Source organism: Rhinolophus sinicus, linkage group LG06, assembly GCF_036562045.2.
Source record: "Rhinolophus sinicus isolate RSC01 linkage group LG06, ASM3656204v1, whole genome shotgun sequence".
Classification (NCBI taxonomy): Eukaryota; Metazoa; Chordata; class Mammalia; order Chiroptera; family Rhinolophidae; genus Rhinolophus; species Rhinolophus sinicus.
Window position 1 is genome coordinate 124,064,882 of NC_133756.1, and position 24,620 is coordinate 124,089,501.

Below are 24,620 nucleotides of genomic sequence, written 5' to 3' on the forward strand. Positions count from 1 at the left end.
TGAGACCATTACCCTTGACGCCACTTAGTTTCTTCCTTTCCATTAGATACCAGGAAGATTGTCCTCTGTGGATCTAGAACTCATTGTGATGTCCACAAAGCATTGTTTTTATTCTGACATAGCATCATGATTATTCAGTGAAGTTTGTTCTTATTTATCTTTAAAAAAACCCAAGTAGTTGAAATTCAACATGTTCAAATACATATTGAAATGTGGTTGATTCCCTTGGGTATGTTTTACTTATGCTCAATGCCATTTTTTTTCATAGTTCTGAAAATTTGGCGAGCCCCCACGTCTTCTGTCCTACACACAGGGCTAGAGAGAGGGCCCATCATACTGGGTGTTGCCCTGGGAATCTGTCAGAAAAAAGGTGGAAAAGAATATGGACATATGAACTGATTGTTGTGGATTTCTCCAGATATATACCTAGGAGTGGAATTGCTGGGTCATAAAGTAGTTCCATTTTCAGTTTTTTTGAGATGCCTCCATACTGTTTTCCATAGTGACTGCACCAATCTGCAATCCCACCAACAGTGCACAAGGGTTCCCTTTTCTCTACATCCTCTCCAGCACTTGCTGTTTGTTGATTTATTGATGATAGCCATTTTGACTGGGGTGAGGTGGTATCTCACTGTGGTTTTTATTTGCATTTCTCTAATAATTAGTGAGATTGAGCATTTTTTTCATATGTCTATTTGCCATCTGTATGTCCTCTTTAGAAAAATGCCTCTTCGTGTCCTCTGCCCATTTTTTAATTGGGTTGTTTGTTTTTTTGGAGTTGAGTTGAGTGAGTTTTTTTATAAATTTTGGATATTAACCTCTTATTGGATATATCATTGGCAAATATGTTCTCCCATTCAGTAGGATCCCTTTTTGCTTTATTGGTGGTTTCCTTTGCTGTGAAAAAACTTTATTATAGTTTGATGTAATCCCACATGTTTATTTTTTCTCTTACTTTCCTTGCCCCAGGGGATATATCAGTAAGAATCTTACTCTGGGTAATATATATAAAGTTTCTTCCTATATTTTCTTCTAGGAGTTTTATGGTTTCAGATCTTATATTTAAGTCTTTCATCCATTTTGAATTTATTCTTGTAGATGATGTAAGGAGGTCGTCCAGCTTCATTTTTTTGCATGTGTCTGTCCAGGTTTTCCCCCTCCATTTATTGAATAGACTGTCTTTACCCCACTGTTAATTCTTGCTTCCATATTGTCATAGAATAAATGACCTTATAGGCACGGGTTTATTTCTGGGCTCTCTGTTCTGTTCCATTGATCTATGTGTCTGTTTTTATGCCAGTATCATGCTGTTTTGATCACTGTAGCCTTGTAGTATAATTTGATATCAGGTATCGTTATACCTCCCACTTTCTTCTTATTTCTCAAGATTGTCGAGGGTATCCGGGGTCTTTTATGGTTCCATATAAATTTTAGGATTATATGTTCTATTTCTGTGAAAAATGCCCTTGGTAGCTTGATAGGAATTGTGTTGAATCTGTATATTGCCTTAAGCAGTATGGACATTTTAACGATATTAATTCTTCCTATCCACGAGCGTGGTATGTGTGTCCATCGATTTTTATCTTGTTTAGTTTCTCTCTTCAGTGTCTTATAATTTTCTGAGTACAGATCTTTCACTTCTTTGGTTAAATTTGTTCCTAGGTATTTTATGATCTTTGAAGGAATTGTAAATGGGATTGTTTTCTTAATTTCTCCTTCTGATATTCTATGATTAGTATATACAAATGCAACTGATTTCTGAGTTTGTATCCTGCTACTTTACTAAATTCATTTATTCTGATTTTGTATCCTGCTACTTTACTAAATTCATTTATAAGTTCTAATAGTTTTTTGGTGGAGTCTTTAGGGTTCTTTATATACAGTATCATGTCATTTGCATATAATGACAGTTTTACTTCCTCCTTACCAATTTGGATGCCTTTTATTTTTTTCTTGTCTGATTGCTGTGGCTAGAACTTCCAACACTATGTTGAAAAGAAGTGGAGAAAGTAGGCAACCTTGCCTTGTTCCTGATCTTAAGGGGAATGTTTTAGCTTTTCCCCATTGAGTATGATGTTAGCTGTGGGTTTATCACATATGGCCTTTATTATGTTGTGATATGGTCCCTCTATTCCCAATTTCTTAAGAGTTTTTATCATAAATGGCTGCTGGATTTTGTCAAATGCTTTTTCTGCATCTATTGATATGATCACATAACTTTTATTTTTCATTTTGTTAGTGTGGTGTATTACATTAATTGATTTGTGGATGTTGAACCACCCTTGCATACGAGGAATGAATCCCACTTGATCATAGTGTATAATCTTTTTAATGTATTGCTGAATTCTGTTTGCTAATATTTTGTTGAGGATTTTTGCATCTAAGTTCATTAGGGATATCGCCCTGTAGTTTTCTTTTTTTGTAATGTCTTTGTTTGTTTTGGAGATCAGGGTGATAGTGGCCTCGTAAAAAGTGTTTAGGAGCTTTCCCTCCTTCCAGATTTTTTGGAATAATTTAAGGAGAATAGGTGATAGTTCTTTTTTGAATGTTTTGTAAAATTCACCTGTGAAGCCATCTGGTCCAGGGCTTTTTTTTTGTTGTTGGGAGATTGTTGATTACTGATTCAATTTCACTGGTGGTGATCAGTCTATTCAGGTTTTCCGTTTCTTCTTGAGTTAGCCTTGGAAGGATGTATGCTTCTAGAAAAGTGTCCATTTCTTCCAGATTGTCTAATTTTTTGGCATATAGTTGTTCATAGTAAATTCTTAAAATTGTTTTGTATTTCTGTGGTGTCTGTTGTCATTTCTCCTCTTTCATTACTGATTTTATTAATTTGAGTCCTCTCTCTTTTTTTTTTTTTCTTTTGATAAGTCTGGCTAAAGGTTTGTCAATTTTGTTTATCTTCTCTAAAAACCAACTCTTGGATTCATTAATCTTTTGTATTGTTTTTCTGTTCTCTATTTCATTTATTTCTGCTCTGATCTTTATTATTGCCTTCCTTGTACTCCCTTTGGGCTTATTTTGCTGTTCTTTTTCCAGACCCTTAAGTGTGAAGTCAGCTGTTGATCAGTGATTTTTCTTGTTTCTGTAGGTAGGCCTGCATTGCTATGAATTTCCCTCTTAGGACTGCTTTTGCTGCATCCCATAGATTTTTGGGTCGTCGTGTTTTCACTTTTGTTTGTCTCAAGATATCTTTTGATTTCTTCCTTGATTTCATGGTTGACCCATTCGTTATTTAGTAACACGTTATTCAGCATCCATGAGTTTGTGTGTCTTCCAGTTTTTTCCCTGTAGTTGATTTCTAATTTCATAGCACTGTGGTCAGAGAAGACAATTGGTATGATTTCAGTTTTCTTAAATTTATCAAGACTTGTTTTGTGGCCTAACATGTGGTCTGTCTTGGAAAATGTTCCATGTGCTTTTGAGAAGAACGTGTATTCTGCAGTTTTGGGGTGAAATGCTCTGAAAATATTGATTAAATCCAACTGGTCCAATGTGTCATTTAAGGCCATTTTCCTATTGATTTTCTGTCTGGAAGACCTGGCCCCTGTTGTCAGAGGTGTGTTGAAGTCCCCTACTACGATAGTGTTACTGTTGATCTCTGTCTTTATGTCAATCAATATCTGTTTTATATATTTAGGTGCTCCTATGTTGGGTGCATAGATGTTTACTAGGGTTATGTCCTTTTGTCGGTTCGATCCCTTTATTATTATATAGTGCCCATCCTTGTCTTTTAATATGTTCTTTATTTTAAAGTCTATTTTGTCTGATATAAGTATTGCAACTCCAGCTTTTTTCTCATTTCCATTTGCATGAAATATCTTACTCCAGCCCTTCACTTTCAGCCTGTGTGTGTCTTTTGATCTGAGGTGAGTCTCTTGTATACAGCATATACAAGGGTCTTGCTTTCTTATCCACTCAACCACCCTCAGCCATGTCTCTTCATTGGAGCATTTAATCCATTTACATTTAAAGTGATTATTGATAGGTACATAGTTATTGCCATTTTTAAATCTGTAGTTAGATTGTTTTCATCTTTTTTCTATTTATAGAAGTCCTTTTAGTATTTCTTGCACTGCTGGCTTGGCGGTAATAAATTCCTTTAGCTTACTCTTTTCTGGGAAGCACTTTATCTCTCCTTCAGTTTTAAGTGATAGCCTTGCTGGATAAAGCAATCTAGGTTGTAGGCCTTTGTTTTTCATCACTTTGAGAACCTCCTGCCACTCGTTCCTAGCCTGCAATGTTTCTGTAGAAAAGTCTTTTGACAGTCTTATAGGAGTTCCCTTGTAACCTGCTGTCTTTCTCTTGCTGCTTTTAGGATTCTCTCTTTGTCTTTAACCTTTGTCATTTTAACTGTAATGTGTCTTGGTGTGGACCTATTTAGATTATCCTGGTTGGAACTCTCTGCATTTCCTGGGCTTGTATGTCAGTTTCCTTCACCAGGTTACTGAAATTTTCAGACATTATTACTTCAAATATGTTCTCAATCCCCTGCTCTCTCTCTTCACTTTCTGGTATTCCTATGATTCACATCTTGTTGCACTTGTTATTATCCCAGAGGTCTCTTTAGCCATTTTCATTGTTTTTATTCTTTTTTCTTTTTGTTGTTCTGTTTGGGTGATCTCTGCTAACTTTTCTAAGTCGCTGATTCTATCCTCTGCCTCATCTAACCTGCTGGTAATTCCTTCAAGTGTGTTCTTTATTTAAGTTATTGTATTCTTTAGTTCTAACTGGTTGTTCATTATGATTTATCTACCCTTCTTTATGTCATCACTAAGCTCCTTAAACATTCTTATCATCAGTGTTCTGAACTCTGTCTCTGATAGGTTGGTTACCTCTATTTCATTTGGTTCCAATTCTGTAGGTTTCTTGTGTTCTTTTATTTGGGACATGTTTCTTTGTGTCCCCATTCTGGCTGTCTCTCTGTGTTTGCTTCGACATATTAGGTAGATCCCCTAGGTTTCTTGGTTTGTGCTGGGTTATTTTATGTAGTATGTGTCCTTTATATTTGATTTGCACCACTTGCCTGTTCTCCTGTGCGTGTGCTCCAAAGGTGACCCTTGTGTTGTGTATATTGTCCTGTTAAAGTTGATCGTTAATTGCTTTTGGCTTGTCAGTAGGTGGAATTGACTCCTAGGCTGACTAGTTGTGAGACTTGGCTCTGCCCACAGTGGATGTTCTGCTGTGTGAGGGTTGACCACTCCAATGAGGCTTGGCCCCTATGGGCTCTTGTGCCTATAGAGAATTCCCTCTGGGTGTGTCACTTGTAGGTGAAACCCGGTAATACGCTGGTTTGATCTGGAGTTGGCCTCTGGGTGTCTTGAATCTTGTTTCTCTTGAGCTGGGCCCTGGTGTAGGGCAATTTCAGAACAAAGCAAATCAACAAGCACAACAACAACAAAGAAAAAAACAAATACCATCACATGTAAAAACAACCGATAACCCACACTCAACACAGGCGAAAATATCAAAAATACAAATACAAAACAAAACAAAAACAGCACCAGTCTTGGCTTAAGCCCACCAAGTAAGCCCACCTCCAGGTTGTCTTATGCTGTACCAAAGAGTCCTCTGCGTCTTGTGCAAGCAGAGCCGGCCATCTGGTGCCCAGAGTGACCCTGGTACTGCAGTTCTAGATGAGTGGGGCTATGGGGTCAGGATGGTAGTTTTTACAAAGTCAGTGCAGTTTCTGCTCTTGCCTTCACATATGTGCACTGCGAGTAACACAACCAACCCTGTGCCTAGGTCTCCTGAGTCTTAGGGCACTTCTTCCGTGTGTGTGTGTGTGTGTGTGTGTGTGTGTGTCTGTTGTAGGGCACAAGATTTCTGAGCTGCTGAAAGCCCAGAGCTGTGACTGCTGCCTGCTGCTGACCCCTGGGTGTGTCTCTACAGTAGTAATTGCCCTGCCCTAGGCAGGCCAGAAAGGGTGGGGCTGGGGATTGAGGAGTCTTCTCTCTCCCAACCCAGCAGTTTCACACTCTTTCCAGTCTCTTGCCTGGATCAGAGCTGCAAGGCGGGTCTTCCCAGATCCTGAGCACTATGGCTCCTCTGTGTCTGACACTACTCCTCAGTTCAGGGGCCAGTTTGAGTCTCTGGAAGGGCAGAAGTAGGATTCCGAGAGTGTGGGGAGGGACCCAGGTATGGTGTTTACGTCCTTTGTTCGACCTAGGGCACAGCTGGAGGTCTCATCTGAGGTTACTGCCTCAAATGCTGGATATGCTGCTCTCTCGGCCAGAGAGATCAGCTGTGGGACGTAGGCAAAGAGCCCACCTCCTGGCTCTTGTGGTCTCTGTTCGAACCTGGGACCCCCTGCGTCTCCACACCTGCGGATGCTGGCCGTGTCTCCACTCCCCTCCTTTCCCTCTCCCCCTGCTCGCCCAATTTGCCCACCTTCATGTAATCCTCGTACGAATCTCTTGGCTGTTCTGTGTGATGAGCCGAGAGTCCTTTGATGGGTTATAGATGTCCATTTAGTGGTAAGTTCTGGAGGAGAACTCAAGAACACCACCTTGCTGCCACCTTTCCTATCCCCTGAATCTAGCATCATGTTTTTGAGGTCCAAATATGTTGTAGCACTTATCAGTAGTGATGGAGACTCAGATTTGATGCCTTCAGCCTGAGGGGGGAAGGAGGGGACTCAACAAAGAAACAGTGGACCCTGCCAGCACATCTGTCCTGGAAAGAGCTCTTCCTCCAACTCTTGACCTGAAGCCAGTCAATTCAGTTCATCCTTCTATGTCCCTGATGCTTTTCAAGTTTCTGTCTCTTTGCTAAGGGTGTGTGTTTGTGAATGAGTGAGTCTGTTCTTAGGCTCTTTAAAAGGACACTTGGTTCTACAGCAGCCTTCTGTTTCACCCAGATGGAGTCCCCACTGATTTTCACAGTGAGATGTTATGGGGACTCCTCTTCCCAGCACTGGTGTTTTGGGCTGAGGAGCTCACTGTGGGGCTGGGACCCCTTGCTCCTTGGGGAGACTCGGCAGCCAAGATATCCCTCCCGATTATTAACTGCCACACGTGGGTGTGGGACCAGCCCATTTCACATCTAGATCCCCTCAATTGGTCATGGGAGCAGGCAAGTACAGCATTTATCTACTCTGCCATTTTGACCACAAGTGTTAATTGACTTTTTTTTAAAGAGAAGATAATGCAATTTAACGGGGAAAAGACAATCATTTTAACAAAGTGTGCTAGAATAAGTGAACACCCATTAAAAAAAAGTCACCTCAATACTTCACACATAAAACTAAAATTCAGTCAAAAGAGATCTTAGGAAAAAATGTAAACAAACATAAAATTTCAAGAAAAAATATAGAGAAAATTTTATTGACCTGGGTGATGCAAAGATATCTTAAATATGACACCAAACACATGAACCCCAAAATAATAAACTGGACTTCATAAAAGTTAAAGCATTAATAACTTCAAAAGACATTATTAAAAGTAAAATGACAAGCCACACATTGGAATAAAATATTTACAAATATCTATCTATTAAAGAATTTGTATCAAAAATTTATAAAGAGCCTTCATAGCTCAATGGTAAGATAACAAGCAATCCAATTTTTAAAACTGGGTAAAAGATTTACTTATCCCAGGTTTACGCAGCAGCTGTAAAAATGCTGCAGTGATCTAATTTTTTAGTGACTACTGCTTTCTTACCAAGAATGCATCCAGACCGGAGGTGCTATTCCCACCTATTGCTGGAATACACAGTTGCTAAATTGCCATCATTTTATGACAGTGTCTAATCCCAGATTACCCCCTTCTCATCTCACCTCAGATGCAGTAACCAGTCAGAACTGATAGCTACGTCCCCTTACTCCTCCTCAGAATCCTTTATTAAGAATCCAAAACTTTCAAAAGGCATGTGCCTTCTCTCCATTGTTAAGAGGCGTGCAGTGGTCCTTTGGAGTACCCTCCATCACAGCATTGAGCTACTAGACTTGACTGTTACGCTGCAGGTTTGTTTCTGGTGGCCTTTGGCTGATTAGGCTTTCACAACGTATTTGTAGTTTTAATTACTTATTTTTAAGTGGCAGAACAGAACTGAAAATTAGATTTAGTGTATGAATTTGACAGAGGATTTAATAAATACAGTGTGTATGAATGAAAGCTGTTAGAGTCAAGAACATGGAGGAAATTCGAAGTTCACATGTCAGCTGAGAAATCCAAGTTGTTAGAAGTTGTCCTGGCTGTTGACAATGATAAAGATGGAGAAGGAAATTGTAATGGAAGTGCTAAAGTCCTCAAGGAATGAAGAGTGCCCGGGAGATCAGTGGGGAAGATGAGATGCCATAGTTGCAATGTCATGAACCTCAAAGGAGGAAGTGTGTGGGATTGAGGATGAAATAGAATAATTTGCAAAAGGTAACAAGGCTCTGCCAAACTCTGATGAATGTGACTTATCAGAGTCAACACACTGAAGCACATTTTTCTATTGTGACATCTTTAGGATATATCAATAACGTCAGTTAACTTTTCCACATAATTATATGCTATCCCATTTAAACCTTATGACCAGCCTATGAGATAGGAATTATTAACCTCATTTTAGAGATCATGAAGTTGAGTCCCAAAGAGGTTAAACAATTTTCCTGAGCTCATACACCTCAAACTGCACCCGGGTCTCCAGGTTACAAAGGTCATCCCTAGATTTTTCAAACTATTTAAATGGACAATATTCCCCCAAGCATCCATGGATCAATAATTTATAGAAAGGCAATAACACTTGAACTACTAAAAAAATTAAGTAAGAAAAACAAAAATATAATCCATTTTTTATTATTAGCATCAACACATTTAAAACTACTCTCCTGAATAGCAATAAAGTGTATAAATGGTTACCCTCATGTTCTGCCCGTATTGTATCACGCATCGATAATAAGCTGTTGGCTAACCGCCACCAGTCCAGGGACTCCATTTTGAGTGACAGTAGACTGTGTTCTGTTCTGCTCACTTATTCATACTGTTCCCCTGGCTTTCTTCCCACTACCTGATGTCCTCAGCTAAAGGGACTGTCTTGTCTACAGAGATGGAATTAAAGCTCTGGTAATACTGACTCTTGTCCCCATTTCTAGCCAACTTTCTGTTCCAACAGCTCATTGTTCAACTGTCTGGACAAACTTCCATCAGGATCCTTGGAAAGATACCTTTTGTTAGCCCCAGGAACTTCTATTTATGCCACGTTCCCTGACCAGCCCCTTAAATGCAAAGTTAATCATTCTTTCTCCTGTATTTCTGAAACAGCTTCTACATGCTTTCATTTTACTACTGATGATACTATGTCATAAATTCCGTCTAGGATGAAATTTGTTTTGGTAGTTTTGTGTTTTGGAGAGCAGGGACTCAATTTAGTTTGGATGATGGGTTGAATAAATCAGTGATTAAGTGAAGTTCTCTCTCAACTTCTCAGGGCTTATGGAGTACTGGCCACTGCTACTGGCCAAAAAGACCAATAATTCGATTTAATGCTGAAGAAGAATTGAGCAGGATTCCGATCTACTGTCAAACACCATTTTGAAGATTTGGGACCTGCTCCTTCTTTTTCTCGTGTTGCATTCTACTCTGCTTCTTGATAACAATGTGAGTACTTTGAATATGACTGATGACGTGAGGAGGCTTACATATTGCAGGATAATATTTTCATGGTTTTAGATTGCAATACATATTCCCAGATGGGGTCAGACAATCCTGGAAGGGGCATAGGACAAATTAATGGTTCGAACAGTAAGGAGTTCAGCCCTGAGTAGAACTTGAAAGTGGAAAATGATGGTTGTGAATAGCAAAATAAATTACTTTGGGATCGTTCTTTTCACCAGAGCTTGTAAAAAGAGCTGTGAGAATGATGGATCCCAATGGTAACCGTTAGAGACGTGTAAAGGAAGGTGGGGTATCTAATGTACTTGCTGTTGCCATCTGCCTTGATGGAATGTGGATAACTTAGATGCCTCAGAAGAGTTTCTTGAAGTGTTCTGTTGAGGGGAGGGACGAAAAGAGTCCAAGACACTTAAATAGGGGACCATCCTGTATATACTGAATTCCAGAGAAGAATCGTCTTTATTTTCCTCTATAGCTAAATAGTCACTAAGCCACAGTAATAGTTTTCTTCCCTCCTGTTCCCTACTTCAATTCTAATGCTCCTGTTCTTATTGACTCAAAGGTTATTTTATCAGAAGAAACACTGACACCATCCTACTAACCTGATCGAGTAGTTAGCTAATTGTTCTGACTTTTAGACACGCTCTGGGAAACCAAGAACCCTCTCCTTGATTTTCACTAAACAAAGGAGAAGGAATCCCAAAGGCTACCTTGGCTTATGGGTGCCTCTGGGAAGGGCAGCCTGGCCTTAATGAGTCACTGGGTTCCGCGAAGCATTTCTGTACAAGAGAACCTGTTTCTCAATGGGGCAAGCAGAGGCAGCCTGAGGGGATTTGTTAGGTTCTGTTAGAGCCTTCCTTCCCCTCCCGCCACACACACGCCCTCATCCTCACTGCCTGTGTGGAAGAACCACTACTACGTTCCTTGACCGAGGGGAGCATTCAATGGTTTACATTGCTGAGTATTCAGTGCACAACTACTTAGAAAACTAAGTGGAAAACCTCTGCTTTATGCAATTCTCTTGGAAGTTCAGCCTCAACAATCCTGGCTCTGAAGGTGAGTACAGTATTCATAGATTTTGTTCCAATAATTTAAATTTTTATTTGTTCAATGGGAAATTAAAAATAAGAGACACTGTCTCATCAAGTTAGCTCTTGACGTCTGTTGATACTATGGCCTCAGCAAGGGATGCACTGCACCCAAACCAGGCTGCTCAGGAGTCCCCAGGGCAGTGTGGAGGGTCTGCAGGAGCCAAAACCACAGCTGAAACTATGGAAGGAAATCGGGGAGAAATCACCAGATATTCAGGTTAGCTGAGGCTCACAGTGCTGTGCCCTCTCTCCAGCATCAAAAGTGACCTGTGCATTGACAGAAAAGATAGTTGAGAATCAGAGTGGGTGGGCCAGCCTGAGTGGAATGCCAAAATGAAGAGCTCTGGAGAGAAGCCCAGGTGGCCAGTGGAGAGGAAGGGAGCAACAAGGATCAGTTGTTATATTACGCATCTGAGTGGCATAAGCTACAAGTATGAAGGCATCGGATACTGTACTTCCTGTCTTATTTTGGATTTGTGGTGAAAATCTGCCATGTGTTGAAAGAAAAACTATATATGCTTCTCATCAAAAATGTTAAATAACTGAAAATCTACCAACACTTTTTTACCTAATAAAAAATTGTTACTTAGCCCTGATGTATGACTAAACACCTTTGAGTACTTTATAAATACTTCTTTTAATCTCACAACAAAGGTGCATTACAGGGACAATTATTCCCATTTTACAAATGAAAAAACTGAGAGTCAGAGGGATTAAGTGTCATGTGCAAGTTAAAACAGCTGGCCAGTGGGAGGCCAAGGATCTGACTCTCTCCATCTTTTTTCTCTCCATCTCCGAAACTCTGCTGTCAGTAGACATCCAAACGCACGCAGTATGCCAGCGAAGCAGGGGCCCCACTGAGCTCTGCTTGAGCCACAGGAAGGAGCACAGAGACTGCTCAGTGCCAGGCCCAGTTCCTCACACAAGTGTATGTTCAGAAGGTGACAGGAGCACTTTGCAGGATCTGAAAAGTGTGCCACAGGTGCCTGGCCAAAGGAACTATGGATGCTTAATTTTAGAAAAGGGAAAGCAGTGCAAGCATGCTAGCTGTGGTCAAGTATTTCAAAGTTTTCTATAGAAAAGACATGGTTTTTACCATTTGTACCATTAAACTCTTAGGGGATCATTGATAAGATTAAAACAGATATTTTTAATGATAAAGCTAACAGCAATGGCAGTAAGCTGCCTGATACTCGAGTAATGTAAGTGCACTTAATGAAGACCAGTCAGAGAGGAAATAGGACATATTCTTCAATGAGCTGCAGGTTCTCATTATTGATTCATTAGACCTCACAATTCATTGTCACACTGAGTCCCACTATTGGTAATACTGAATGCTTTCTCATCTAAAGTAAGACATGTAATAATTTCTAAGATACTAACACATTTGTAGATATTTGTTACTGATATTTATTTATGGTAAATGTTTAAGACCTTATAACTGAAATAATGTTGTTAGCAGAAAATTGTGTTTCTATGAAAATTAGAACCAATAACACTGAGTAGAAAATATCTGTTTCATATTAACATATGACTCTTAAAAGCACAAAAGTTGCACGGAAGCATATGTAGGAAGATATATTCAGAAAAATAATCAGAGACAGATTATGAAGTTCCATGAATACCATGCTAAGGAGTTTGACATATATTCCAGCCAGCATTTCAGATATGCAAATACCTCAGGAAACTGGGAAATATTTTATAGATAATATTAAGTGAAAATGTAAATTATAAAAATGGAATATGTAATACGATTAGAAATATGTAAATACTACTTACTTATGCCCCCAAATTAAAATAAATGAAAATGGATTGTGAGGCATTGTTTTAAGTAAAAGATTTAAGTTGAGTGTTTCCTTAGTTGTTAACTATATGGAAAAATTAAAAGAAAGTGCATGTAAAGATAATATATAAATCTGTAGAATTTACCTGTAGGGATTGTTATTTAGCTGACGTTACTGGAAAGAAAACATGTGCATAAATGAAAATTTCAGGTCAATAGAGTAATCCCAAATATTTTTTTAAATTTTATAATATTTTACAGAAATATTAAAAGAAATTTTTATATTTCTATTTTCTCATTCTTGTAAATGTAACTTTTCTAATTTTTACTGGCTGTTTAGTATGCTTCAAATTGTTCCCTCGGATTGCAGCAATTCCTGTGTCTTCCCTTATTATTTATCACTGTTCTCAGGATTGCTTTCTCAGGATTGCCTCAAAACAAAGGAACTTTTGCCTTTTTCATGACACAGGGGCAAAACTCCAAGAAGCATAAAAGAAATGAATATTCACATTTCCCTCAACAGGAATAATTCACAGAGGAGATGGAGGCTGGAAACCACACCAGTGTGACCCAGTTCATCATTTTGGGGTTAACAGAGGATCCTACACTTAGTGTCATCTTCTTTGTGATGTTTCTAGGAATCTATGCGGTCACCTTACTGGGCAACGTCAGCATCATCGTGTTAATCAGAAGCAGCCCTCAGCTTCATACCCCAATGTACCTTTTCCTCTGCCATTTGGCCTTTGTAGACGTCTGGTTATCTTCCTCAGTCACACCTGTCATGCTCATGGGCTTCCTGAGGAAAGGAATCTCTCTGCCTGTTGCTGGCTGTATGGCTCAACTCTGGTCTGTGGTCACATTTGGGAGCACTGAGTGCTTCCTCCTGGCTGCCATGGCCTATGACCGCTATGTGGCCATCTGCTCTCCCCTGCTCTACTCCTCCCACATGTCCCCCAGAATCTGTAGTCACTTAGTGGGGATGTCCTACCTGGGGGGATGTGTGAATGCTTGGACATTCACTGGATGTTTATTGAGTCTGTCTTTCTGTGGACCAAATCAGATAGGTCACTATTTCTGTGATTTCTCCCCTTTGCTGAAACTTTCTTGCTCAGATATCTCCATTATTGAAATTATCCCTTCCGTTTCTTCTGGATCCATCATTGTGGTCACGATGTTTGTGATCTCTCTCTCTTATATCTGTATCCTCATCACAATCCTGAAGATACGCTCTGCTGAAGGGCGGCACAAGGCCTTCACCACCTGCACCTCCCACCTCACTGCGGTCACTCTCTTCTACGGAACCGTCACATTCATTTATGTGCTGCCCAAATCCAGCTACTCACCTGAACAGAACAGAGTGACGTCTGTGTTCTCCATAGTGGTGATCCCCATGTTGAACCCTCTCATCTACAGTCTGAGGAACAGAGATGTGAAGGAGGCCATGAGAAAGGCAGCTGTCAGAATATATTCTTAGGATCCATTCTTGGCACGTTTTTGTTTACCTGTATCACGCTTAGGACCTACCAAATGCTGCATAACTGATCGCTTAAATTCATACTTCTTCTGATACTCACTTTTATATACTAGTAAACCAATTATTATTACTGTAATTGTCACCCTTATTAATATCTGTAGATGCCAAGTACTCTTTCTTAATTTATTTAGCAAGCAGTAATTTGCACCTGCTATGTGCCAAGCCCAATTCTAAGCACATTACATATGTTAACTGGTTTATTCCTTGCAAAAATCCTGTGAAGTACTATTATTTCTCTTTTCCAAAAAAACAACAACAGTCATCTGGAGCTCAGACACATTAAGTACACTGCCCTAAATCATGTAGCTAGGAGGTTGTGGGACCGATGTTTGAATCCAGAAAGTCTGGGTCCAAAACCACTATGCTTCTCCAATTAATATACATAACAATTTCATGATGCTGGCTTATTAATTTTCCTCAATTTACAGATTGGAATACTAAGTCTTAGGGAGATCCAGTAGTTTGTCTGGAGAGATTTGAACGCAAATCTTCTGCTTCTAGAGGAATCAAGTCCTCTGATTCCAAAGACTTTAGCACTGTTACTGAACTAGAGGATTTGAACAGAGCAATCCAGCCTAACCTGTTACTTTGTATCAGTCTTTTGAACAAACTCTATGCCCTAGAAGGTCTAGGCTGTAAAGACTCCAAAACAATGACGAAGAAGGGGAACTGAATTGATTCCCATCTTTTAGGATATCAGGTCTGGGCACCACAGTCACATGATTTGACTGGAAGTCTGTCCATACTTAAACACATATTAAAAACAAACAGTCCCATTGGCATAATTCAGTCTTCTTTATTTGTAGGAATTAAAAAGAGTATCTTCTAATTCTAAGCGTGGAAATTAATTTGTTAACAACAATCGTAGTTCCACAGTCTGGCTTGTAAGGAAGTTAGTACTCATTAAAAAAACTAGAAATGTTGTCAAAGATTGCACTAACTGTTTTTTTTTGTATAATGATCTACCTTCATTTACATACAGTATCACCATGAGACTAGAAAGGATGAAGAGATTTTCTGGAGTCAGGAATTCCCAACTCAAAGCACATACTGTGACAACTATTTAGAGCATCTGAAAGCAAGACTTAGATCATGAAAGTCCATGTCTCAGTGTAATGGGATGAGAGAAGTAAGGATTGGGAGATATAAGAAAAAGATGTAATAAAATGAATAATATTTAAAATAAACTGTTAAGTAAAAATGTAGAGGATCTATAATGCAAATTTTAAGGGGGAAATACATAACAAAGATTAAAAGGTAATATGATTAAATTTTAAAAAGCACGTGAAATGATTAAAATAATGAGTAAAGGAAAACTGTTTCTCTGCTCACAACCAAATGTGTGCTGTATTTTCCCCCATCAACCAATTGGAAAACCAGTATTTTCTAAATATCCAGATATCAATTTAATGCCCTATTTTTAAATTCAATTGTGACACCAACCACCTGGAGGTCATGTCAGACTTCACAAGTTTAAGGACTCAGTCCCACAAGACTGCCCTCAGACACCAGGTGTAAGTAATGGCTCCCCAGAGTACCCACACTTCAGTCCAACTGGCTACAAAGCCAGGATTCTCACCACCCTCTCCCAGGTTTGATAATTTGCTGGAATGGCTCAGAAAACTCATGGAAACATTTACTTATATTTACCAGTTAATTATAAAAGACTTGAGAAAGGATACACATTAACAGCCAGAGCAGAGATACGCAGCTCCAGGTCTGAAAGGGTCCCTAGGGCAGGAGCTTTGTCACCGTGACATTGGAATGCACCACCGCCTGGCACATGGATGTGTTCACCAGCTTGGACGCTCTCCATGCCAGTGTTTAAGGATTTTTATGGAGGCGGCCTTACTGGCATGAAGTCCATTTCCAACCCCTGTCTCTTCCCTGCATAACAGAGGGGTGGGCAGACCGTTCCAAATTCTAATCATGGTTTGGTCTTTCTGGTGACCAGCCCCCATCCTGAAGCTATCCAGGAGCTCACCAAGAATTGCTTCATTAGAACAAAAGATACTCCTGTCCCCCAGGAAATTCCAGGGTATTTAGGAGCTCTGTGTCAGAAATGGGGGTCAGAGATCAAATATTCTATTAGAACAAAAGATACTCCTAGCACCCCTATTACTCAGGAAATTGGAAGGGTTTTAGGAGCTTTGTGTCAGGAACTGAGGGCAGAGACTAAAGATATATTTCTGTTATGTCACAGTCCACCTGCTGGTGTGTGGCTACAGACACTTCACAGCAAAATCATCATAAAAGTCCAAAGATAACTGGCACATAACTAGAATCCCATTCAGTCCATCATCTTATTACATGAAAATGTCTCCCAGGGTGAGGCTATTCAGGTTTGCAGGCTTCCATTTGATATTGTTGGGTTCTAAAGGCATCAGTGGTCACTCTGCTTGCATAAGCTTATCTTTGCTTTCAAACAAATAAAAAATAAAAGCAAGAGAAGTCTCAGCAATAGATGGCTTTACCCTTTCAGGAATCTGGTATAATTTAGCTAAGAGACAATATCACCTCTTGCTCTGAGCCTCTTTTGAGGAGTTATTATAGTATTATATTTTTTATAAACAACATTTTCAATTCTGTAAAAATACCAGGTGCATCCTGACTCCCATGACATCTCAGAGCTTTAGTTACGTGAACTCTAAAGTCCAGCATAAAGAGACGAGTGTCCCTCTGGACACATTGGACTCATCTCAGAGGTCATTGCCAAAGTATGATAGGTCTTCTGTATTTTACCTCAGGTATCATTTGGGCTTTGTTAATTGGGAACTAATTTGAGTCAAAGACCACTGATAAACATTAATTTCCAGATCTGTTAAGGTTTAGAATAATTCAGGGAGAACGTGGGAGAGGGGGCCTCAAACATTGATAATTTCCTGCCATTGTGACCTCAGAAGCCTCTGAGGATTATTTGATTCAGGCCTTGAAGTCATTTTACAGGTAGATAGGGGATAGTCATTCACTTCAGAAGTATTTTTGAGCCTTGATTATATTCTGGGAACTGAGTAAATACTGAAGATATGTTGATGAATAGAACAGAGTTGTCATGCAGTTTAGCTTATAGTGGGGTAGAGCTAGGGAATTAAACATTAGAAATACAGAATGTGATAAGTGGTATGGAAGAGACAAGTCAGTTGGGTTGATATGACTTATAAAGGGTAACTGGGATGATGTGGGTGGTGTTACCTTAGAGTGAAAAGGAAGGCCACTTGGAGGAGGTGATAGCTGAGTAGAAAGTTGAAAGACGAGAAGGACCCATTGATATGGAGAGTGAGGGGAAAGCCGCCAGACAGAAATCTGGCAAGTACAAAGATCCTGTTATTTCAAGAAATAAGGAGGCCGAGGTGAACCAGGAGGAGAGAGGTACTCACAAAGGATTAGATCATGGGGAACGTCATAGACCATGGAAAAGTTTCAGTTTTATTCCTAAAGGAATGGGAAGCCATTAAATGGTGATTTTAATAGGTGTAATCTAATGTGAGTAGTTTTTTAAAAGATCAGTCTGGTTGTTGTATGAAAAATTATTAAAGGGAAGAGTGGGAACAGGAGACCAATGAGATTAATAGTCAAGATTTTTGATGATGGTACATTGGGCTAGTTCAGGTGCAGTGTAGTTAGAGAGAACTGAACCTATTCAAGATGTAGTTTGGATAAAAGACTGAAGGACTTGTTAATGGATTAGTGTGGGAAGTTAAAAATTAAAAGAGAAGTTGAGGAAACCTCAGATATTTTTGGCTTAGATTATTCAGTGGATGTGAATGGGATGCCATTTACTAGCTGAGGAAAAGTGATGTTCAGGTTATCTATTGATGCATAACAGGTCACTCAAAACTTAGTGGCTTAAAGCAAAACCATTTTATATTACATTATTTTGTGAATTCAGGTTGGGTTTGGCACAGCATTTCTTCTCCACATGAAATTAACAGGAGTCACTTAGTGATATTCAGGTGGCATCTGGGCATGACTAGAGAGCCCAAGATGGCTTCACTCAAATGTCTGGCACCTTCACAAGGATGGCTTGAAAACCTTATCTCCATATAGTGTTAGAGTCTTTCCATATGGTCTTACCTGCAGAGTAGTTGAGTTTCTCACGTGGTAGCTCAGATTCCAATAGCATATGTCCCAGGAGACTAAAAAGGAATTCCCTATGACCTAACCTCAGGAGACCCAGAATATTACTTACACTGTCTCCTCTTGGTAAAACAAATCACTAAAGCCAGTTCAGATTTAAGGGGAGGGAAATTAGATCACACCTTTCAACAAGAGAAATAGCAAAGACTTTGCAACCATCTCCAATCTTCCATAATCCCTCCGGCCACAATTTATATATTTCTCACCTGCTAAAATACGTTCCTACCCTCCTACATTCCCCCAAAACATTATGCCATTACAGCATCAACACTGAGTTTATCATCATGAGATCTATATCAGGTTCAGGCATGGTGAGGTTCCTTAGGTACAGCTCCTCAAATGTAATCCCCCTTGATTTGAGGACCTAGGAGCAAGAGATGGCATATGACTTCTACCCATCTTTCAGGCACTGCTGATACAGGAGTAGGAAAGCTTTAGTAAATACTCCTGTTCATAAAGGGAGAATACAGGAGTCACATAGCAACACTGGCCCATAGCAATTCCAAAATCCAGCGAGACACAGGTTCCCATTTTCTTGATCATGGTCCAGTTCTACTTCCTGCTAATACGTTTCTGTGGCTCTGCCTTCTGGCTTATAGTTCAATCCTCTGAATCATCCTTTTACAGGGAAAAAAAAAATAGCCCATGTTATAGCTGAGTAGCTGTCTTGGCCTATTTCCTGCCCATTGTAGGTTGAGAGTCCAAAGACATCTTCATTTTGTACTGTCCCTTGCAGTCCAAGCAGGTATAATTTCTTCAGAAACTTTTTGAGACATCATATCCTCTTCCCTTATTTATTTTATAACTAGAAATCTGCACCCCTGGACTCCCTTCACCCATTTTGTCCATCCTCCAACTCGCCTCACCTCTGGCAACCACCAGTCTGTTCTGTGTATCTACGATTTGGGGGTTTTATTGTTGTTGTTCATTTGTTTTGTTTTTTAGATTCCACATGTAGTTCACTTAATACCCTCAGGGTCCATCCATGTTGTTGCATAATGGCAAGATTTCATTCTTTCTTATGGCTGAGTAATATTCCATTGTATATATGTACCACAACTTCTTTATCCATTTATTCATTGATGGACACTGAGGTTATTTCCATATCTTGGCTATTGTAAATAGTGCTGCAGTGAACATAAGGGTGCATATATCTTTTTGAATTAGTGTTTTAGTTTTCTTAGAATAAATTCCCAGAAGTGGAATTGCTGGATTACATGGTTGTTCCATTTTTATGTTTTTGAGGAATCACCGTACTGTTTTTCACAGTTGTTACACCAAATTTACAATCCCACCCACAGTGCAGGAGGGTTCTCCACATCCTCGCCAAAGCTTTTTATTTCTTGGCTTTTTTTAAAATTTATTTTATTTTTAAAAATTTCTTGTCTTTTTAATAATAGCCATTCTAACAGGTGTGAGACATATCTCATTGTAGTTTTGATTTGCATTTCCATGATGATTAGTGATGTTGAGCATCTTTTCACATGTCTGTAAGCCATCTGTAAGTCGTCTTTGTAGAAATGTCTGTTCAGGTCCTCTGCCCAGTTTTTAACTGGATTATTTGTGTGTGTGTTTTTTGTTTTTGTTTTTGTTTTGTTTTTTATATTGAGTTGTATGAGTTCCTTACATATTTTGGATACTAACTCCTTTTTGGATATATTATTTGCAAATATCTTCTCACATTCAGTATGCTGTCTGTTTTCATTTTGTTGATTTTAGATTCTCCTATCTCAATCCCTGAAGCCCCACTTTTGAGGAACTGGGCTTATTTTTGGGGTAAGTCTTATTTTGGGGAAACACAGTATTTTTCTTTTTATCTTCTTGTCTTTAACCTTTGTGCATCCTACAGAACAATTTCTAGCCAGTGTTTCTGTCTTTCTCTTGCACCATTGATTGCTTATTATTTTTCTGCCCCTTAACCTTTAACAGTGACTGATGTTAAGATAAAAATTCTATGGAGTGTCTTTGTTACCAAATCCCAATCATTGAGTTTGCATGCTCTGCACAAAAAAATGCATAGCAGGGATTTGCAGTAAAGAAGGAATTAGTTTATTAGAATTGGCCAGTCCAGACAGAGATGGGCGACCTCATGTTCTGAAAGACCCAACTCCCTGATGGCATGTAGGTTACAGATTATACAGAGCAAAATCACAAGACTCCATGGGTTAGGGGTTCAGGGTCATGCTGGGAGCTGATTGGTCAGAGGTGAGGTAAGGATAATAAATCATTTCTTTAGGTCTTGAAGATGGCTCTGAGGTCTGCTCCATTGCCAAGGGGGTCATCCCACAGTAAGGCTTGGGAGGTGAAACATAATTTAGATTAAGATGTTATCTTTGCTTGCCAGGGGGTTAAACCTTATGACCGTTGTTCAGAACCTGGATGTTTGTCTTCTGCTGCCTGGGGTCAGTGATCATTAAGGTGAGAGACTAAGGTCAGGTCAGTGCAGTGTGCTGAGAGTGAGAAGAGGAAAAATTGTTTTAAAACTAAGTCAAAGAAGAATTATAAGGACCCTCAGTTTTAGCTTAATATCATTTTTCTATCCTCACTTCTAGCAAGACTGAATGTTTAATGAACAATCAAAATAGAAATATAATTTGCCAAGTTAATCTGAAGAATGTGGCTTGATTCTATTCAGTTCCAGACTTCAAGGCAAACCACATAACAAGTACACCTGCTAGAAAATGTCCTGGAAGTTTTGCTGAAAACCCAAAAGTTGATTAGAACTTCATGACTAGAATATGCCATTCTAAAATGAGACAGTAACTTCAAAATCATTTTGATTCCAGGCTAGTCCATCATATTATATTAGGTATCTGGAAAAGAACATCAAAGAGAAATTCTCAAGAACTTAAAAATTGTTGATTTGTATTAGAATTAATGATATTGTATATCTCAAGCTTCTGTTGTTACCATGGGAAGCAGCCTAGCAGAAGTTACAACATGTTGAATTCATTTAGGGGGTCTAGTCATTGTCACAATTATCACCTTCAGAGCTGCTTCATGATGGTAAACTGAGGAAAGAAGAATTGCACTGAAAAAAAAGTCAAAGTTCTTTTAGAAGATTTCACTGATCTCCCTAAACTTTTTAAAGTATTGTATTTATTTTAAATGATTTAAATGATTGAATTATTTGAATCATTCAATCAATAGTTTATTAAGCACGCCTCAGTACCAGGGTACCATTAGATCTCAAAAAGTATTTGAAATATGTAGCATCACAAAATCCAGTGGGTTGAAACAAAGCAATTTGATTCATAGTTGCCTATTTGTATGAAGATCCTGATTGGAAAGATGGTGGAGTAGGTAAATGCTGTGGTTGCCTCCTCTCATGACCACATAAAACTACAACTAAACTACTGAACAACAATCATTGAGAATCACCTGAAGTCTAGCTGAACTGAAGTCCTACAACTAAGGACATTCAGAAGAAGCCACCTCAAGACTGGTAGGAAGGGCAGAGATGTGGAATGGGCTGGTCCCACAGCCATGTGTGACCATTAACACATTGCGTACGGATCACGAGAATCTTCACGACAGATTTAAACCCCGCCGTACGCAACATGTTAAAAATCAGGAGGGATGTTTTGGCTGTAGAGGTGCCCCCAGAGGAGCCCCACACCAGGCTTCTCAGCCCAGCGTTCCAGTGCTAGGGAGAGAAGTCCCCATAACTTCTGGCTGTGAAAACCACAGATTCTCATTAGATTGTCATTCTCATAGATTGTCATTTATACAGATTCTCATACTAGAATCATTCTTATCACTCTGACTCCCGAACTTGACTTAATTCAGGTGCATTTGCATCCCTTTCTCAGGCTCTTCCATGAAGAGTTGCTTTAACTTATGCAGGTTCCTTTAAATAAAGTCTAGGTGACATCAGTGCATGAAGATCTTTTTACGGTCATATCTGTTTTAAGGACCTCAGCACCGTTGAAAGAAACTTGCACACACCAGGAGAATGGGCAGTCATACCACAGTGAGCACATTCTTTCTGTGGGGTTATTCCTGTTTCTCAGAACTGCAGAATCTCTTTTTTGTGATAATTCTCTTCTGTGCTGTGACCATGATAGTTGCTAATGTATCCATAATGGTGGCCATCAAGCTCAGTCACAACCTTCACACCCATACGTACTTTTTATCTCTGGCCTCTCCTTTTCAGAAACTTATACCACTGTGGCAATCATTTCCTGTATGATAGTGGACTTGCTGTCACACAGCAAGACCATTTTTCTCCTGAGTGAGCCACACAGATGTTTTCTTTCTTTGACTTGGTAGCCAACAACTGCTTCGTCATGGCTGCCACATCTGATGACCAGTACACTGCCATTCACAACCCACTGCGCTATACCATTCTTATGACCCACAAGATCTGCTTTCAGCTCATGATGGCCTTTTGGATGGTTGAATTCCTAGTTTCTCTGTGCATCATCCTCATTGGATTCAAATTGTCTTTCTGTGACTTCAGTACCACCTATCACTTCTTCTGTGATATCTCCCCTGTTGCCTGCCTTGCTTGTGATTACACTTCCCATCGTGAAATGGCTACTTTTGTGTTCTCTGCCTCTGTATTGGTGGGCAGCTATATCTTCATTATTGTTTTCTATGTCTTTATTGTGTCCATAGTTATGAAGATGCCCTCTGCAAAGGGGAGGTATAAGAACTTTTCAACATGTTCCTCTTACCTCCCTGTAAGGTGCATACGAGGTCTGACAGTTAGGTTCGCAAACTTGTTGCAACGATGTTGCTAACCATTTTTGATATCAGAGGGATTATTCATTATGAATTTGTACCAACTGGACAAACAGTTAACCAAGTTTACTATTTGGAAGTGCTGAAAAAGCTGTGTGAAAAAGTTGGACGACCTGAACTTTTTACCAACAGTTCATGGCTCTTGCATCACAACAATGCACCAGCTCACATGGCACTGTCTGTGAGGGAGTTTTTAGTTAGTAAACAAGCAGTGGCCGCCTGAGCGGCAGGTTCCACGATCCGCCAGAGGATAAATGCCAGCTGCGGAACAAGGAGTGCAGGCTGTATGACCACAGCTGGCAGTAGGGGAATGTGGCAATTCTACACTGAAGATTCACCTGGCCTCAAAGTTGGCCCTGTTTCAGCATTGGTTATGAGTCTTCTATTCATTGCTTCTGTATTTATGTTGCACATTTGGGGTAAGTACACCTATTTATAGATTTGGCTACATCCAACTATCTATCAACTGAAGAAGAAGGAAGAAAAAACCCAACATATCTTGGACCAAAAGCATAGTGGTTTTCTGTTCATGAGAAAGAAATTTTCTATAAGCTTACTGTTTTCCAGGAAACTTAATGAGAATTGGTTTTAAGGAATCAATGTTTTTCTATGGCTAATAAACTCTTTAATTCATTTAAAAACAAACACATTCAGGACATCAAGAGTAATACGACAACGGCTTTGATGGCCATTCCAGAGTTCCGAAATTACTTTGAAGGGTGGACTAGGCGCTGGCGTCAGTGCATAGCTTCCCAAGGGGAGTACTTCAAAGGTGACCATAATGATATTCAGCAATAAGGTATATAGCACTTTTTCTAGGAAGAGTTCGCGAACTTAATTGTCCAACTTCATACACTGTGGATTTACTGGCTTTGTTTTTTCAAGGCTTAAGGACATTGAGTCATTCCTTAAAGATAGCTGATGGTTGTAACATATGCAGTGCTGACACCTCTGCTTAATCCCATAATTTAGAGCCTAAGAAACAGAAATGCAGCTAGCCCTAAGGATGTTACTAAACAATGCAAATAGGTTTATCCCTCAACTGATAAATAAAAAACCCTAAACATTTTTTTAAATTTTAGATTGTTTATAATATAAAAATAGACAAAGTGGAGTACTTCCAATAAAAATCATCACTTTGTGTACAGGCAATTAAAATATTAACTAATTACCTGATATATCTTGACATCACCATTTTTCTATACAAAAAAATGCAGTTTTAGAATATTTTTAAACATGGATGTTTGCATGCATGCATGTATGTAATATACAAATATGCTTGCGGTAAATGAATCAAAACATGTTTTGGAACACAATATTTTCATGATAATAGTGGGATGAATCTTTGTAGTTTTAATATCAGTTCTAAAAACTTCTCGACTAGCCCTAAATCTTGATTATTTTCTCCTAAAGATTCATAGTTTATAGTTCTGCATTTTACATTTAAGTTCACAATACATTTTGAGTTAATTCTCATATAAAGTGTGAGGTTTAGAGTTGAGGTAGTTCCCTACTCTATAGATGTCCCTTTTCCCCAACACAATTTTTTGAATGCCTTCCTTGTTTCATTGGATTGCTTTTGAACCTTAAAACAAAAAAACAAAAAATCAGTCTGGCATACTTGTGTAGGTCTCTTTCTGGGTTCTCTAGTTAGCTTCATTGATTTATATGTTTATTCTTCCACCAGTACCACACTGTCCTAATGACTGTAGGTATATGGTAAGCCTTAG

At 39.2% G+C, this 24,620-nt stretch overlaps 1 protein-coding gene and 1 pseudogene across 1 annotated transcript; both read left to right on the forward strand.

Annotated features, from left to right (window-relative positions):
• Nucleotides 1–12,964: 12,964 nt before the first annotated feature.
• On the forward strand, nucleotides 12,965–13,947 carry LOC109445512 (olfactory receptor 5P1). The gene has a single exon (XM_019727948.2). The coding sequence runs from the start codon at nucleotides 13,015–13,017 to the stop codon at nucleotides 13,945–13,947; it is 933 nt and encodes a 310-aa protein (XP_019583507.2). The 5' UTR covers nucleotides 12,965–13,014.
• Nucleotides 13,948–22,099: 8,152 nt separating this feature from the next.
• On the forward strand, nucleotides 22,100–23,953 carry LOC109445435 (olfactory receptor 10J4; annotated as a pseudogene).
• The last annotated feature ends 667 nt before the right edge of the window (nucleotides 23,954–24,620 follow it).